General features: G+C 35.3%; 1 protein-coding gene across 8 annotated transcripts in view; it reads left to right on the forward strand.

Annotated features, from left to right (window-relative positions):
- The window catches only part of nav2b (neuron navigator 2b), a 104,085-nt gene that overhangs the window by 48,415 nt on the left and 39,226 nt on the right, over nucleotides 1-16,444 (forward strand). For all 8 annotated transcript variants that reach the window (XM_051884233.1, XM_051884228.1, XM_051884231.1 and 5 more), the window contains one exon: nucleotides 2,714-2,836. In XM_051884233.1, coding sequence (XP_051740193.1) covers nucleotides 2,714-2,836 — 123 coding nt within the window. The remainder of the gene's footprint in view (nucleotides 1-2,713; nucleotides 2,837-16,444) is intronic.

The following is a 16,444-nucleotide window of genomic DNA, read 5'->3' on the forward strand; positions in this document are numbered from 1 at the left end:
AACATCCACTTAAATGGCTCAGGTTAAAACACACTGTCCCACACAGCTCACCTGTCCACTTCTGCCTGCAGTCCAACCCACAGTCGGTCTTATTTTCTCTCACTTCTCAATGCAGTGTGTCCTTAGGGATATTGGATGGGTACTTACGGTAAGAACATAAACACATAAGCACACACCTTAACAGTCAATAGACATGGTCATGTGAAACCAACTAGACTTTCTTGATAGTCGCAGTCCTAGCTTGTGACCTTTAGTGAGGTGAGTGAATATTTTAAGTTGCTTGCTGGTTATGGTTTTGTTGGTGTTAAACTGAAAGAGGCACTAGGTCTAGTTTATAGCTGCTTCATGCTAATTTGAACTGTTTTTGAGTTTAAATTCATTTTAACTAGCTAAAGAAGTTTTTTTTTTTTTTTTAAGTTCATATTGATTGTTTAAGTTATACTATGTGAGGTTTCATCTGGAACTTATCAAAGATATATGTTCAGGCATAAATGGTTTATATTTTATATATATATTTATATTTATAATACAATGTATGGGTTTGTAAATTAAAATTTTATATATTATATTTACTTTTATTTCTTTATTTTTACTCATAAAAACATTTTATGTTCTTAAATACCTTTAACAAAATATCTTGACTTTGAGGAATTCACTATGGTTTGTTATAAAATGATATCTTCCGTATCATTTGCTAGACCATATTTATGGGGGCTTCAGACCCCAATCATCTCAGCCATGGTTAAGGAAAACCAAAACCATAAAAAAAATTTACTTGAAATAAAATAAAACATTAACTGAAATAAAATAAAATATATTTCAGCTAGTTGTCAAGGCAGCATTGAGTTTTGGTTTTAAGTACCTAAAACTAAATAAACTAAAACTTAATAAAAGCTATATTGACTTTTTTTTTTTTTTTTTTTTTTTTTTTTTTTTTTTTTTAACTCAAATTAAAAAAAAAAAAAAAAAAAAAACACACACAACTAACTTACTAAAACTTTAAATAAAATGAAAATGAAAACAGAAAATATAAAAAAACGAATTAAATATTTAATCAAAAACTATACCAATAATACTAAAAAACACTGATCTCACCCTCCAAAAATCTGTAATTAATAAAACCAATATGTGGTTTATGTGATGTTTATTCATTTTCTGTATGCTTTCTGAGGTTTTTTCACTCTGAATTCTCCCCCTATTTATTTATATATTGTGTGTGTGTGTGTGTGTGTGTGTGTATATATGTGTGTGTATATATATATATATATATATATATATATATATATATATATATATATATATATCAATGACGTGACGGGTCATTTTTTTTTTGTCCAAAGGCCTTAATAATAAAAAACAAAGATATGACATCCAAAGTATGTAAGTTAGTACAACTAGATCTCTTTTATTGAATCCAAAAGGTTTTAATTATATTTTGCTACATATAAAGGTATTTTAAAGATTTTGAAGTGTCAAAAGGTCTTTCGGTTTAACTGTCCAAAGGCCAATACAGCCATTTCCTAAAAATGTAATAAATGTATATATTTTTTATTCTGGCATGATTTTATAACATCATATATCAACATAGTGCAAAATGGTATTAAAATTATGTGTAGAAGTCGTTGCTTTGTTATGAGAAAGAATATCCGGAAAAAATAATTTCATTGATGTCATTCGGAGTAACCAGTATAAAGGGACCATTTTGGATCAAGTCATGCATTCATTATCATGTGACAGGATGTGACATCATTCAGACACCTGCAAATGACCACATGGTCATGAAGCAAACTCTCTCTTAACTATTTGAAAAATTCATGTTTTCACTTGCTCATACGCATATCTCGAAACATTAGGTCATTCGGTACAACCGCTATAAAACATGGAAAATGTTGTAATATTTTAAATATAAAATGTTTGATTGTCCTTTTGCTAGGTAGCTAGATATCAGCCTGTTAGCATTATTTGAAAATATCGTGTATTCGGTATAACCAAAAATGTAATTTGGTAAAACTGAAATTTTGGTTAAACTGACTTTTTTTTGCTGACAAATTTTGTCCATCTTGTAAAAAATGACAAAAGCAGTGTTAATTGATTATAAAAAACCACATAATCTCATTGTTGACACTTAATAAAACTTCAAAATTAATTATATCTCCATTAGTTTTTTTTTTTTTTTTTTTTTTTTACACTTTTAAAAACCTTATTCGTCAATGACATATATATATATATATATATATATATATATATATATATATATATATATATATATATATATATATATATTACACAGTATGCATCTATATCCTTTCTGTACAATCAGTGGCAAAACCTTCTAACACTATAGCACTTCTCTACCTATGCTTTTCCACTAAATGTTGTAAAACTGGTTTTTCCTGTGGCTGATATCTTCAGACATTGACAAACGTTTGTCTTTACGCTGTTTGTAGAGATAATTGAATTCATTTGTTATGAAAGTGAACGTGCAGACACAACATGCTCTCAAAGGCGCTGGATAAGTATAGATCATCAGACGGCGGGCAACATCATGTAAAATATCTTTTTGTTAATGCGTCTCGCTACATATTTAACTGCAGTGTTTCACAAGACAGCCTGTTCATGCTCCATTAACAGATAAGACACCGCAATAGACGTGTAATTGCGTCTTGTTTATATCTTGTGTGTTAAACTAGCATTTGTGTGTGTGTGTCTACAGCTACATGACTGACGGAGGTCTCAACCTGTATTCCCGGAGGGTTAACCGGGTCTCGGATGGAATGAACACTGTGAGAGGGACCGTTCACCACTTTAATCCCAAGAGTCAAGATGACACTGATAGGTAGGACTTAACCTTTCACCTTTGCATTACCTGCACTAACTCACCCTGTAGACTCTCATTTTTCATGTTTTCTGTTTCTTATGATCAGTAGTCCTAAGAGTAGATCGCCACAGGATGTTCTGTAGTCAAACCGGAGCATTTTAGATGGGCAACAGAGTGGCTTTTGTTTCCTCACAAAGGAAGAGAGTAGTCATTGTCTTCGTGAGCGCCAAAGGCAACAGCTAATGGATCAGTTTAGATATACATCCACTTCTTTATGCGTGTGTGCTTGTGTTCTCACATTCGGTGTGCCTTTGTGCAGTCCTGCAAGCCCTGCGGCTGTTTAACGTCCCACATCCCTTGCCGTTTGTGCTGTGTCTCCTCAAGCACAACAACACTCTCTGTAAAACCGTCTGTGTTTTTACTAAACACATTCTGAGCTGACAGTGGATGGCATATTTATTATTAAATATGTCTGGTGACTCATTAGTTCAGAATAGAAAGATGTCTGAAATGTCAGCTTGAAAGGGGGAATGAAAAATGTAGTGATAGAAAACAAACACATAAGAGGATTTGGAAGAAATGGGTTAAGAAATGAAAGTGAAAAGCAGTGGGTGGGGAGGTAAGTAGATGTTGCAAGAATGCGCAACTGGAATGATTGATGAGAGGATTGGATCTGAAAGAAGCCTCAGAAACAAAGAAAAAAGCTGAATTTGCCTTATTCCTAGTGTATTCACAAGAGTCTTTATTAGTGAACATCATAAGCCGCTGTTGTCCAAACATGTATGTATTCTATCAAAGACTATAGAATAACATAGGATGTGTCACTTGTATTGTTTTGAATGGGAAAAAGTGCAACGTGCAATATGGCGGAATAAGTCCTGCCTTCTAAATAAGAGCCAATCGCTGATTGGTAAAGTCATCGCATCACTGCAGCGGCCGTTAGAAGCTCCGGTTCCTGTAGAAACAGTCAGACGCGCGCTTCCTATAAAGACGCACACTTAGGACTGTGCATGCGCATTAGCTTATGATTCGAGTGAAACAAAATTTATGAGACAGTTGTTGTCAGATTTCATTGGTGATTTCAAATATGAAATTTAATCGAAAGCTTGGCAAACGGCTTTGGAGAATTTGATGTTTCACAATTCAAATGGATAGGAGCTGCACTTGTGTATGCCCGGGAGGCGTTTCAGAGATGGTCGCCGAGTGAAATGACTTGTCTTAAAGGGACTTTGATTCTGTGGAACACAAAAAGAAGATATTTTGAAAAATGCATGCATTTCTTTTGTTCATACAATGAAAGTCAGTGGGGTCCAATGTTGTTTGGGTTCCGGAAGTAGAAATCCCATTCATTTTCTCTATAGGGGAAGTGATTTTTAATGATAATTTGGTTAAACTTTATCTTAAGTCTTATAAGTCTTTGTTACACTGTAATTATACATTTAAGTACTTACTATAGGGTTAGATTAGGGTTTGGTTTGGTTTAGGGTTAGTTGCATGTAATTATTCATAAGTTATAGTTATTACTATAGTAACTACATGTAACATATGTAAGTTAAACACCTTTAAATATATACCTAATGTGAGCTACAAGGTTGTTAATTAATGGTATATGTATTTGTTGAAGCCATCAGTCCATGTTATTTCAACTTATTTTTTAAATAATCATGTTTTAACCCTTTCACATGTAAGTTTAAAATATTCTGGCTGACCCCCTAGCATGAGTTTTTCAAAGCGACCATTATTTAGAACATATTACTTTATTGTTGGTGACGCTTCATTGCTTGTCATGTGATACACCGCAGCCACAATAGCGCTGTATGATCTGCTTTTTTTTCATTTTTGTTGACTATAGCATGAAATATCTGCTATACCGATTGTCAAATATGTGCAAGTGGATGTGTTTTGTTGTTTAAACACCTTTATAATGATCGCGTTAGTTGAGCTATATGTGCAATGGGCACCGCCATGTTTGTTTGTGCCGCAGCACAGAGAATCGGATCTGTTAGATTTACAACACACAAATTCATCCACTTCTCCTGAAATACATGAAAGTAAGTGAGCCGGTGAACTGGGAGAAGAATAGAGTAAACTTTAAAGTTACTTACACAATGTGTATCTGATATGAATAAGATGTTTCGTCTAATTATATTGGAAAGAACTGTTATTGCCGCTTCCATAGACATCATTGTGTATTCTACAAACTCTAAATTTATTGTTTTGTTAGTACTCATGTGTATTTAAATGTCTGAAACCTAAAATAAACATTATGTGGTTGAAAACAGCATATTTGTGATATTTTTAAAAGTGCAGAGCGCGTCCGTTTCTGGCTCGCGCAAAAGCACATTTGAATTTAGCAGTTGATCATGTGATGCACTGAATGTTCTAATCACACTGGTGTGATCGTACACTCCAGGGACCAGCCAAGGCTGATCATACCGGTGTGATCGTACGCGTCAAAAGGTTAACAGCGAAATTCCTGGTGAAAAACTACATTACCCATGATTCAGCAGAGAATCTCCACCAATCAGGGAATCGAAGCAAATTGTGGCAAAAGAACACTTTAGTGCTCATAGACTCCCATGAAGCACTGCGAATGATGTAAGAGTCACTCTCTCTACCCTCTCAAAACTACATAATTGTATATGCACATTTTGCAACATTTTTAACTCAATAGTTTTATATTTCTCCATTTTTAATTTGATTGTCATCTGCAATTCTTCATGGGATTGTAGTTCTTTCCCGCATTGGAGTCGTTAAGTACACAGTCTTGTACATTTAAGTACAGTCTTTTCTTTTTTGTCCAATTTTCAAATACTTTTTTTGGTCCTACTTTATATTAGGTGGCCTTAACTACTATGTACTTACATCAAAAAAGAAGTACAATGTACTTATTGGGTTCATGTTGAATTGCAAAACACTTTTGCTGCTATTGAGGTAAGATACAGGTAAGGTTAGGGAAAGCTTTGGTGGTATGGGTAGGTTTAAGGGTAGGGGTAAGGTGTAAGTGATGGGTCAACAGTGCAATTATAAAGAATTACAGAAATGAATTACAGATGTAATTACATGCAGGTGTTTTTAAAATATAAGTACAATGTAAAAACATGTATGTACACAATAAGTGCGTTATATCAAATGATTATTTTAAATGTAAGTACATAGTAGTTAAGGCCACTTAATATAAAGTGGGACCCTTTTTTTTTTGCTTCCAATCAAAGTTTGTAATGTTGTGATTTACCTCATACCTGGTTGGTTGGGTTATGGCTTAGAACTCTTTAAAAAAAAACTTTTATTAAAACCATTTGGACAAAAATGAATGCAAAACCAAGACGGCTTAAAAAGTTGGCAGACACTATTGCACTTTATTGACTTTCAAAATATCTTTTTTTTTTCTTCTTTTTTTTTTTGCATTTTCGTAGGAGAAAGTTTGTATAGACATGAGGGTGAGTAGATGTTGACAGAATTGTCATGTTTGGATGAACTTTGATTGGTCATTGATATTTTGGTCAGACAGTCCAGTCCTGCAAAGTGGACCAAACATTGTCTGCAATGAAAAGTTGTTTCTTCAAGACTAAACTTCCCCTCTTCATGATGAAGTCAGTGCAGAACATCTCACAGATAAAATGGCAGTCGATCAAAATCTTGGCAGAAAATGAGTCAGATTGATGACCTACAGACAAGCTTTGTAAGATCCACGGTTTTCCAAATAAGGTCATTTTCTTGAGCCCAGCCAGGTGTGTTTGCAGGATTCTGTGCCCAGTACCTGTCAAGATATCGTCTTAGTGCCCAGACTGATACAGGTGAAAGAGGGATGATCTAAGACCTCGTGAAATGTAGCTGGAGGGCAGGAATGGCGAGAATCCAATGGGAATTCCTTTTCTGTCCTCTTTCTTACTGGAAATGCTTGATGTCATGTACAATTTGGGAATTCTTTCTTCAACAGCAGCTGGTGTAAAAAAAAAAAAAAAAAAAGAAAAAAAAAAAAAGAAAAGCATTAAATCTTTTTGCTCACGTTATTTTGACTTGCTTTGTCATCAAATCTGCCAAAACAAAGTCCCGGTCAGTGAAGAAAGATGAGGCGGTGCGAACTTTAGTGATGCATCCCTCTGAGAGATGCTTAAATTCCATCGTGAAGGGAGCCATGTTGGTTTTGGAGTTGGATGAGGTGGATGCTGTAGAAGATTATTTTGATTCATTTGCACTGTACTGTAAATTCAGTGAACACTCCTGTGATCAGATCACAAGCCAAACCATCGCTTTGATGGTTTGGTGATCCTTTGCAGCTAATGATTCTTCTTGTTTTGCTTTTACTATATTTGTCTTGCAGATAATAAAATATATTTTATTGATATCTTGCTATGATTAGTATAATTAGGGCACATTCACGTAAGCTTGCTAGTGTTGTCACAGTACTGTAATTTCTAGTTTCGATACGATAACCTGAAACATACTGATATTCAATACAATTTTCGATACCACAGGGAAAAACTGCCATATAGATATTTTTAATATTATCTCATAATTTTTGTCCATCCAGTTAAAGTCTAGGTATTCAATATTTTCAAGCTCAAAAAGTACATGACACATAGTAACAGTAGTCAATTTGAATCAAGCGAATTTAGCCCAAATCTTCTGAAGAGACATGGGATTGCTTTATATGATGAACAGATTTTAATTTAGGCTTTTATTCACATATAAACATTGATCAAATTATCTCACCTAAATGTTTGCTCACTCAATATATTTGTTTTTACAATGGGGTTATTTTGTTGCAATATCTTACACACATCACAAGGAAGCTTGATTTCAAATTGAGGGATTTTTTTCTTTGTTTTTTGTTGTTTGATTAACATTAATGACAGAGAGTAGCAGGTTCATTAGGCTGCTGTCACTTTAAGAACAAATGCATGGATCCGTTTCCTTTCTCAATTTATGTATTTGACCGTTTAAGCACAATAAGCTATGAAAAAGAAGTCAATTTGGTACTCACGAGCTGTTTGAGAGGCGTCTTTATTTATGTGTGCTTTGGGTGTGAGCGAGAAACTTGCGGAAATGAGTAAAATTATATGCATACCTGCAATCTCGCGCCAAAATTCAGGGCTTGTAACAGCAACACTATTTAACCAGAGTGAATGAGACGAGCATGTGAGAAGCAGCAGCCATGTCAACTCACTGTTGGAGAAAAGAGAGGGAGAAACCGCAGCCGATATTGGTGTATCGATAATGCAGGGAAAGAGTATTTGAACCGTTTTAGATATTTCAGTACCAATACGTACCAAAAAAATCAATATTTTTGACAGCACTAAAGTATGCATAGTATGTCGGTACAATATCAGTTATTGTCCAATAGTAGTGTTTTTAATTTAATATGATTTTTTTTTAATTATTTATTTTTATTACATTTATTTATAATTTATTTAATCTAATTTATTAAGTAGTTTTAATTATAAAAAAATAATAATAATTTTTTTTAGTTGTATTTAATGTCTCAGTCAAGATTGGCTATTTTGCTAATTTCCCCTATTTTTACATTTAGAGTACCTTTGCCATCATCTAACACCCATCAAAATGAATCTTTAAAAGCACTAATGATTAAATAACACTGTTAAATGCAATCATTAACAAATATCTAAATGAATATCCTTTTTTCTTACTGTACTCAATGTTGAGATACCTAAATTCACTTTTAAGTTTTTAGTGTATTTAGACAAAAATAACTAGTATAAATTTAACTGTTATTAATGTAGCTTTATGTTCCTCATAACTGGTCCCCTTTTGCAGTCTTGTTCTTGATCTACTTGCATATATACATATTTTATGCATGTTGCACCTGTGTTTTTTGTGATAAAGGAAATAGGACCTCCCGTACTTTTACATAGACATACAGACACACCCTCAGAAATGACAGTCATCTCAAGCATGTGGTGTCTGAATCCCCGTGTAGTTTCCTGCCGGTGGAGGGATGTCTGTTTTTCAGGTCCGTGATGACTGCTACATTGTGTTTGACTGTGTAATTTGGCCAAGGCAGTTCAAACACGGCTCTGAAACATGATCGGGGCGTCTAGCCCTGGAGAAAGGGGCTTGGGGACCTCGTCTGGACTGAAAGGAGAGACCTGGTCAAATCCACACCCGCACACAGAGGAAATGTGCCATATTGCACACACATTTGTGGGTCAGTGGGTTTCTGTCCTTTCGTTTTAATGCATTTAATGCATATAAATGGCATTAGTGTGCTACATGCTCTGAACTAGATCCTAGATCAGTTTTTGCTACGGTACCTTTAAGACTTATGTATGTAAATGACCTTTATGTTATGATTGTCTAACCTCTGTCTACTTGACACTTTCATTCATCAGGGTGGGCTAAGTTACTGAATACAGAATAGACATTAATATGTAAACAGGGTCATATGTTAATGGTGTCATGGTTTTGACCTTAAACTAGGGCTGGGAAATATAGCGGAAAAATCAATATAATATATTTGAATATGCATTTAAGACTTTTGACAATATTATAAATATATCTTGATATTTATGTATTTGATCTGATATCTCTTTTTTTTTTATATATAATAGAAAAAGGCATTGTCAGAACTATATTATTCAATACATCACCTTTTCCCCTTAAGCAATATTTGATTTATGACTTGCATTGCAACTTTACACAGCAAAATCCCCAGAGATAAATCAACTCTGCTCAGATTACGTATGGTCCCTCTCTATATAGTGTTAAAGTAACACTGAAGCAGAGTTAAAGTTAATGAGATAATTAAGTGATTAGTTAAGTTGTGATTGAGCATTAGTGATGAACACCTGCTGTTAACAAGCAGAATCACTGAAGAGAAACACAATAACTACAAATGACTTCCAGCCACAGCCTTAGATGAAATCAACTGAAGATAAAAGACATTAATTCTCTCAAGATCTGAATAAACAACTCCACAAAAAACATATCTCATTAACTTTAACTCTGCTTCAGTGTTATTTTAACTCTATGTAGAGAGGGACCATATGTTCTCTGAACAGAGTTGTTTTAACTCTGGGGATTTTGCTGTGTAGAATACTTTTCCAAAGGCATTTACATTTAAATTGAATGTGCTTCTTTCTTTTTCCTCTCATTGTTTTTAGGTGTCAAAATAATTGTCTTATGCTGATATTTCTCTAGAAAGCAGTTTTGTGTGTTGTTAGTGTCCGCCAGTGTTGTTTGGCTGTTGATAAATGAATGTTTCTGCCTATTGGATTTGACCGGAAGTCTAAATCTTCCACCTACGCAAATGTGCTCTCCACCAGGAGAAAGATGCAGCTGGCAACTTGCCTTCTTGCCAACAACAAGCCCAGCAGGTACAGTCATTAAGTTCATGGGAGGGCTGAAAAAAATCTCTCCCCGCTCTCACACTTCTCTCGCACCCTCTGCCCCTCACTGCACACGCAGACTCGGCAGTAGCAGCGCAGTGGCGATAGTGTTATGGCTGAGACTGATTAGGATCTTTGATAGCGTTGGTGTGTCTGGTTCTCAGGGATCTGATGTGTGTCCCTGTGATCTGCTGTACCTGTAGAGTGCCAGATAGAAATGGACGGAGAGAACTGAACACATTGAACATGACAGACTGGTCTAAAGCTTGTGCGAGGCAGTGAAGTAAGTGTGTTATTGAGGATGACAGCTGAAGTCTCTTTGTATTTTTGTGTGAGTTTGTGTGCATTTATAGTTGTGTGTCCAGTAACAATACCTGCAATTTATTTTGGCTGGTCTTGAATACTTCTGATTAAGTGTTAATGCTTTACATAACCCGAATGTAGCATTTTATTAGATCAGATTTTTGTTTTTCTACTTGTTTTTTTTTTTTTTTTTTTCTTTATTTCTTTGTTTTTGTTGTTTGTTTTATCTTGCTTTGAAGGGTTTTGTTTTTGTTTGCTTCATTCTCATTTTTTTGTTTTGTATAATTATTATTTTATTATTTTTAACATTTAATATTTGTATTTATTTATTTAATTTTGGGCCAAATAAAAGATAAAAACCTCTTAAAGTCATGATGATCCTAGTGTAACAGATTATCAAAAAAGAAAAAAATGTAAGGGACTTGGTTATATGCATCGGTTGGTGATCGTTTTTTGAGATGTGTATTGATCTTTTCATATGACACCAGAGAAAAGTCTGTCGTTTTCACAGAAATATTCAGTTATAACATTTTGATTTAACATTAAAAAGTCAAACAATTCCTGGCTGAGTTGTTTACAAAATAACTATATGCATTTACAAAACAGATAGGGTTAATTTTCATTTAATGCCGACTTTAAGCAACATGAATTAATCGCATGTGGGATTTATTCAGCATGAATAAATCACATTAGGGCTTTTCACACTGTGCTTAACCCCGGGTTATCTTCGTTCTAAACACCTCTTTTTTAGATGCGGGGTTAGCACTGCTTTTTACCCAGGGTTATGAAACCGCTAGCACCGCTTTTGCTCTGTTATCCCCGCATTGTGGTGCCAAACTTGTACAGTGAGAAACAATGCAGTGTTAGAATGTTAAAACTAGATGCTTTATCAACCGACAACCAATCGTGTGCCTTATATTCACGCGCTTTGGGCAGTCACGGAAACACTGCGCGATGTACAGGTGCTGGTCATATAATTAGAATATCATCAAAAAGTTGATTTATTTCACTAATTCCATTCAAAAAGTGAAACTTGTATATTATATTCATTCATTACACACAGACTGATATATTTCAAATGTTTATTTCTTTTAATTTTGATGATTATAACTGACAACTAAGGAAAATCCCAAATTCAGTATCTCAGAAAATTAGAATATTACTTAAGACCAATACAAAGAAGGGATTTTTAGAAATCTTGGCCAACTGAAAAGTATAAACATGAAAAGTATGAGCATGTACAGCACTCAATACTTGGTTGGGGCTCCTTTTGCCTGAATTACTGCAGCAATGCGGCGTGGCATGGAGTTGATCAGTCTGTGGCACTGCTCAGGTGTTATAAGAGCCCAGGTTGCTCTGATAGTGGCCTTCAGCTCTTCTGCATTGTTGGGTCTGGCATATCGCATCTTCCTCTTCACAATACCCCATAGATTTTCTATGGGGTTAAGGTCAGGCGAGTTTGCTGGCCAATTAAGAACAGGGATACCATGGTCCTTAAACCAGGTACTGGTAGCTTTGGCACTGTGTGCAGGTGCCAAGTCCTGTTGGAAAATGAAATCTGCATCTCCATAAAGTTGGTCAGCAGCAGGAAGCATGAAGTACTCTAAAACTTCCTGGTATACGGCTGCATTGACCTTGGACCTCAGAAAACACAGTGGACCAACACCAGCAGATGACATGGCACCCCAAACCATCACTGACTGTGGAAACTTTACACTGGACCTCAAGCAATGTGGATTGTGTGCCTCTCCTCTCTTCCTCCAGACTCTGGAACCCTGATTTCCAAAGGAAATGCAAAATTTACTTTCATCAGAGAACATAACTTTGGACCACTCAGCAGCAGTCCAGTCCTTTTTGTCTTTAGCCCAGGCGAGTCGCTGGATGCATACGTCTGTGCGTAGTGGTTCTTGAAGCACTGACTCCAGCTGCAGTCCACTCTTTGTGAATCTCCCCCACATTTTTGAATGGGTTTTGTTTCACAATCCTCTCCAGGGTGCGGTTATCCCTATTGCTTGTACACTTTTTTCTACCACATCTTTTCCTTCCCTTCGTCTCTCTATTAATGTGCTTGGACACAGAGCTCTGTGAACAGCCAGCCTCTTTTGCAATGACCTTTTGTGTCTTGCCTTCCTTGTGCAAGGTGTCAATGGTCGTCTTTTGGACAACTGTCAAGTTAGCAGTCTTCCCCATGATTGTGTAGCCTACAGAACTAGACTGAGAGACCATTTAAAGGCCTTTGCAGGTGTTTTGAGTTAATTAGCTGATTAGAGTGTGGCACCAAGTGTCTTCAGTATTGAACCTTTTCACAATATTCTAATTTTCTGAGATACTGAATTTGGGATTTTCCTTAGTTGTCAGTTATAATCATCAAAATTAAAAGAAATAAACATTTGAAATATATCAGTCTGTGTGTAATGAATGAATATAATATACAAGTTTCACTTTTTGAATGGAATTAGTGAAATAAATCAACTTTTTGATGATATTCTAATTATATGACCAGCACCTGTATAAACAGTTGTTTCTGCGTATGATAGTAAAAATGTCAAACGACGATGGAAAACACGACAATTGGACTGAAGAAGAGACCGTCATTCGTCATCAAAAAAAACTTGATATTACAGTCAGTGTAACATGAGGACGTGCAATGCTAGAGCCTTTATATAAACAGGTCATGTGCTGCATTTGTCCAATCAGTGACACCGACACCGCAAATATGCAGATAAGGACTTTAACCCGGGGTTTAGGAATGTGCAGTGTGAAACGGCAGCTTATGAATACCTAGGACTAACTGTTAACCCCGGGTATACTATAAGCAGTGTGAAAACGTGAATAAAGATAACCCAGGATTCCGTTTAACATGGGTTTAGAATGACCCAGGGTTAACTATTTCAAGTGTAGAAGCCCTATTATTTATGACAGGCCTAATTTGATCATATTTCACATTTACATTGGCAAATATCTGTTGAAACTTTCTTGTCTATTATTGGTAAGTTGGTAACATGAGTGAAACCCAGACAGTCATTTAAGTTTGCCTGCAGGATTTCTGTACAAAGGGAGTCACAGCCTCAGTCTATTGTCATCTGTTACGCTTAAGTCATTAACCCCATCCATCGCCAAAACTGCAATGAGTGTAAATCTGGTTCTTTCACCTTAAGCCCTCAGGACAAGCTCAATGACAGCATGTGAAGCATTCTTCACTTTTAAGCTGCTTAAGTCGCCACCCGTGCAATTATTTTTTATTGGCGTGTTCAGGCAGAACTTTTGGAAACTCTATCTTTTGGGAAAATTCAAGACAAATGTTTTAAACACAAGACATTGATTGATCTGTTGTTTCGGGTTGAATCAAAGATGCAAAAGAACATCCTTCCATTTTGCCTTTAACACGTCTGGTATTGATGGAGAAAATGATATATAAAGAGAACTGCTTCCTCTGTGGTTTAGGAGGGGTAAGCATGGGCTCTGAGGGGGGCTTAGCAATCACATCAGAGCGAACCCCTTTCCAAACAGTTAAATGGATGGGACGAGAGAGAGAGAGCTCTTATCTGACATCTGAGGAAACAGCTACTTCCTTTACCACAATCTGTGCATGCAACACATGACTGGCAGCCAATGCTTAGTGGTTTCCCATCTGATGGAAATGTACATTGCTGGATGGTACCATTCAGGAGTTGTGGTATGGGAGCTGTTGACCAAGCATTATTGTTTGACTTTTTGTTCAGAGGAAAACTGAATTGCTCAGATATTGCTCATTCTTAACTGAGAACACTTCTAAAGGCCCGTTCACACCAAGAACGATATCTATATTAGCATCCACACCAATGCACGATATCATAGGGCTGGGCGATTAATCGAAAAGTAATCGAAACCGAAATTCAGAACCTCTAAACGATGTAACTTTCCCATGTTGGTTATTTCATTTTTTTTTAATCCTGTTAAAACTTTCCCCTTAAAAACATACTACCGCGTGTGTAGTCACGTGACTCCACCCCAACCAGTCGGCGGCATGGAAGCAACACGGAGGGGAACTCAAACGCCTCACAGACAGCGCGCAAGCCCCGAAGAGAGATCACTTTCGCTTGCGTCCTCACAAGTTTGTCAATTGTATGTGTTTTAAGGCTTGCCAGTTTGGACATTCAAGCAATTTTAGATCATCAGATGCAACCCACACCTTCACAATTAATAGAGAGATGGCATGACTAATTCACACACACAATCACGCTCATTAATGCATTCAAATAAATGTACTGGTACTGTGCTAATTTATCTGTATCTGATTTACACCGAGCAGAAATCTGTAAGAAATGTTAGAAACCATAGATAAAATAACTGCTGAAAGTGAGCTGTTATGTCAGAGCACTCTTTCATTAGGAAAAAAATATCCCATCTTTAACAGTCAAGCATATTTACAGTACAAACCTTGTCAGTGAACTATGAGGAAAAACAAAAACAAAATAATCGTTCATTAATTGTAATCAAGGTAAAATGTTCAATTAATTGAGATTTTGATTTTAGTTCATATTGTCCAGTCCTAAAATCCCTACGATCTGTTTATTCTAAGTGTGGTACAGTTTTGTCATCTACCGCTTTAAATGCTTGAACTCTGTAAAGCAGGATGAATTCTGATTGGCTGTCATTACATGATCATTTGTCATTACATACTACAAAATTGTAGTTAGTAACAATTACATTAAACATTTAAGTGGATATAATCCGACTACTTTTTGATTTTTTTGACCGGACTCGTTTATTACATTGATTTGAATAGGATAATCTTGTACCATATTGATATAAAACTACAAAGAGGAAGAAAACATATTACATTCTTTGTTGTCAACAACATGAAGTGCATTAAATATTACATTACGTCAGTGTTTCCCAGACTGGGAATCGTGAAGGAATTGCAGGGGTTCGTGAGTTTAATGAAAAGCTTTTAAATTATTAAATCATAAACATTTTTTAATTGTTTTTATTTTAAAATGAAATATTTTAATCAAAATAAAACACTAAAAATATTTAAAAATATATATTTTATTTGTTTACCTTCTGAACGTGTGTGTATATAAAAGTAATGACTATGAAAAATGTCACTGTCACAAATCACTGATTTGTATAAAGAAAATATTGGACTAAACAACTTTTTTCTTGATTATGCATACATAATTTTTTAGAAAAACCATGTTAAAGCTTTTGAAGCTTTTCAGGAAAGTTTATTTGTACAACTCTCAATCATTATTGTATTGCGTTGCATTATGTTTTCTCCCCACAATAAAAACTACATCGCTTTGGTCATTAAACTAAGCATTTAATTATCATCTTACTTGCATATTATTTGGAGAAATAGAGTGACAACTGATATTTTTATGCATTTTATGTAAGTAGTCTGCTATACTTTTACAAAGATCTCATTGATTTACATTACAAGCTATCAGAATTTCATCTGACTTATAAATTTATAAGAATAGATTTACAAATAGTCATAAATATCGGCGACTGCACCAAATTGCATATCTTTGCTTGGGCCTCTGAATAAAATTGAGTTTTTTTCCTATTTTGAATATGAACTCCATATTCTCACTATATCATACTATATGAGCCATACTGTAAAAGCCTAATACTCAACAAAAACACATACGCGAACTTTTTTTTTTTTTTTTTTCCCTAAAGGTTCAATGAACTTTTCCATCTTAAAAAAAAAAACAATTCTGACTATTATTTAATATGTCAGGCTTTATAGGTTAAAAGAGAATTTTTAATCCAAAATGAGAAAAGTTTTGCAGCTTGGTAGATTCTGAGCTCCACGTGTAAAAGTGTTCACATGAACAATGCGATTGTTTTTGTGGGGAGGAATCGCACCTTTAACAGTGCTAATTGGATGCTTGAGACAATGATCTTAATCACTCGGCACAGCCATCACACCCAGCAGCCCATTCACATGCAAATGTGGCAGGAGAACAGGAAGTAGGAGATGGAG

Source organism: Ctenopharyngodon idella, chromosome 24 (assembly GCF_019924925.1).
Source record: "Ctenopharyngodon idella isolate HZGC_01 chromosome 24, HZGC01, whole genome shotgun sequence".
Classification (NCBI taxonomy): domain Eukaryota; kingdom Metazoa; phylum Chordata; class Actinopteri; order Cypriniformes; family Xenocyprididae; genus Ctenopharyngodon; species Ctenopharyngodon idella.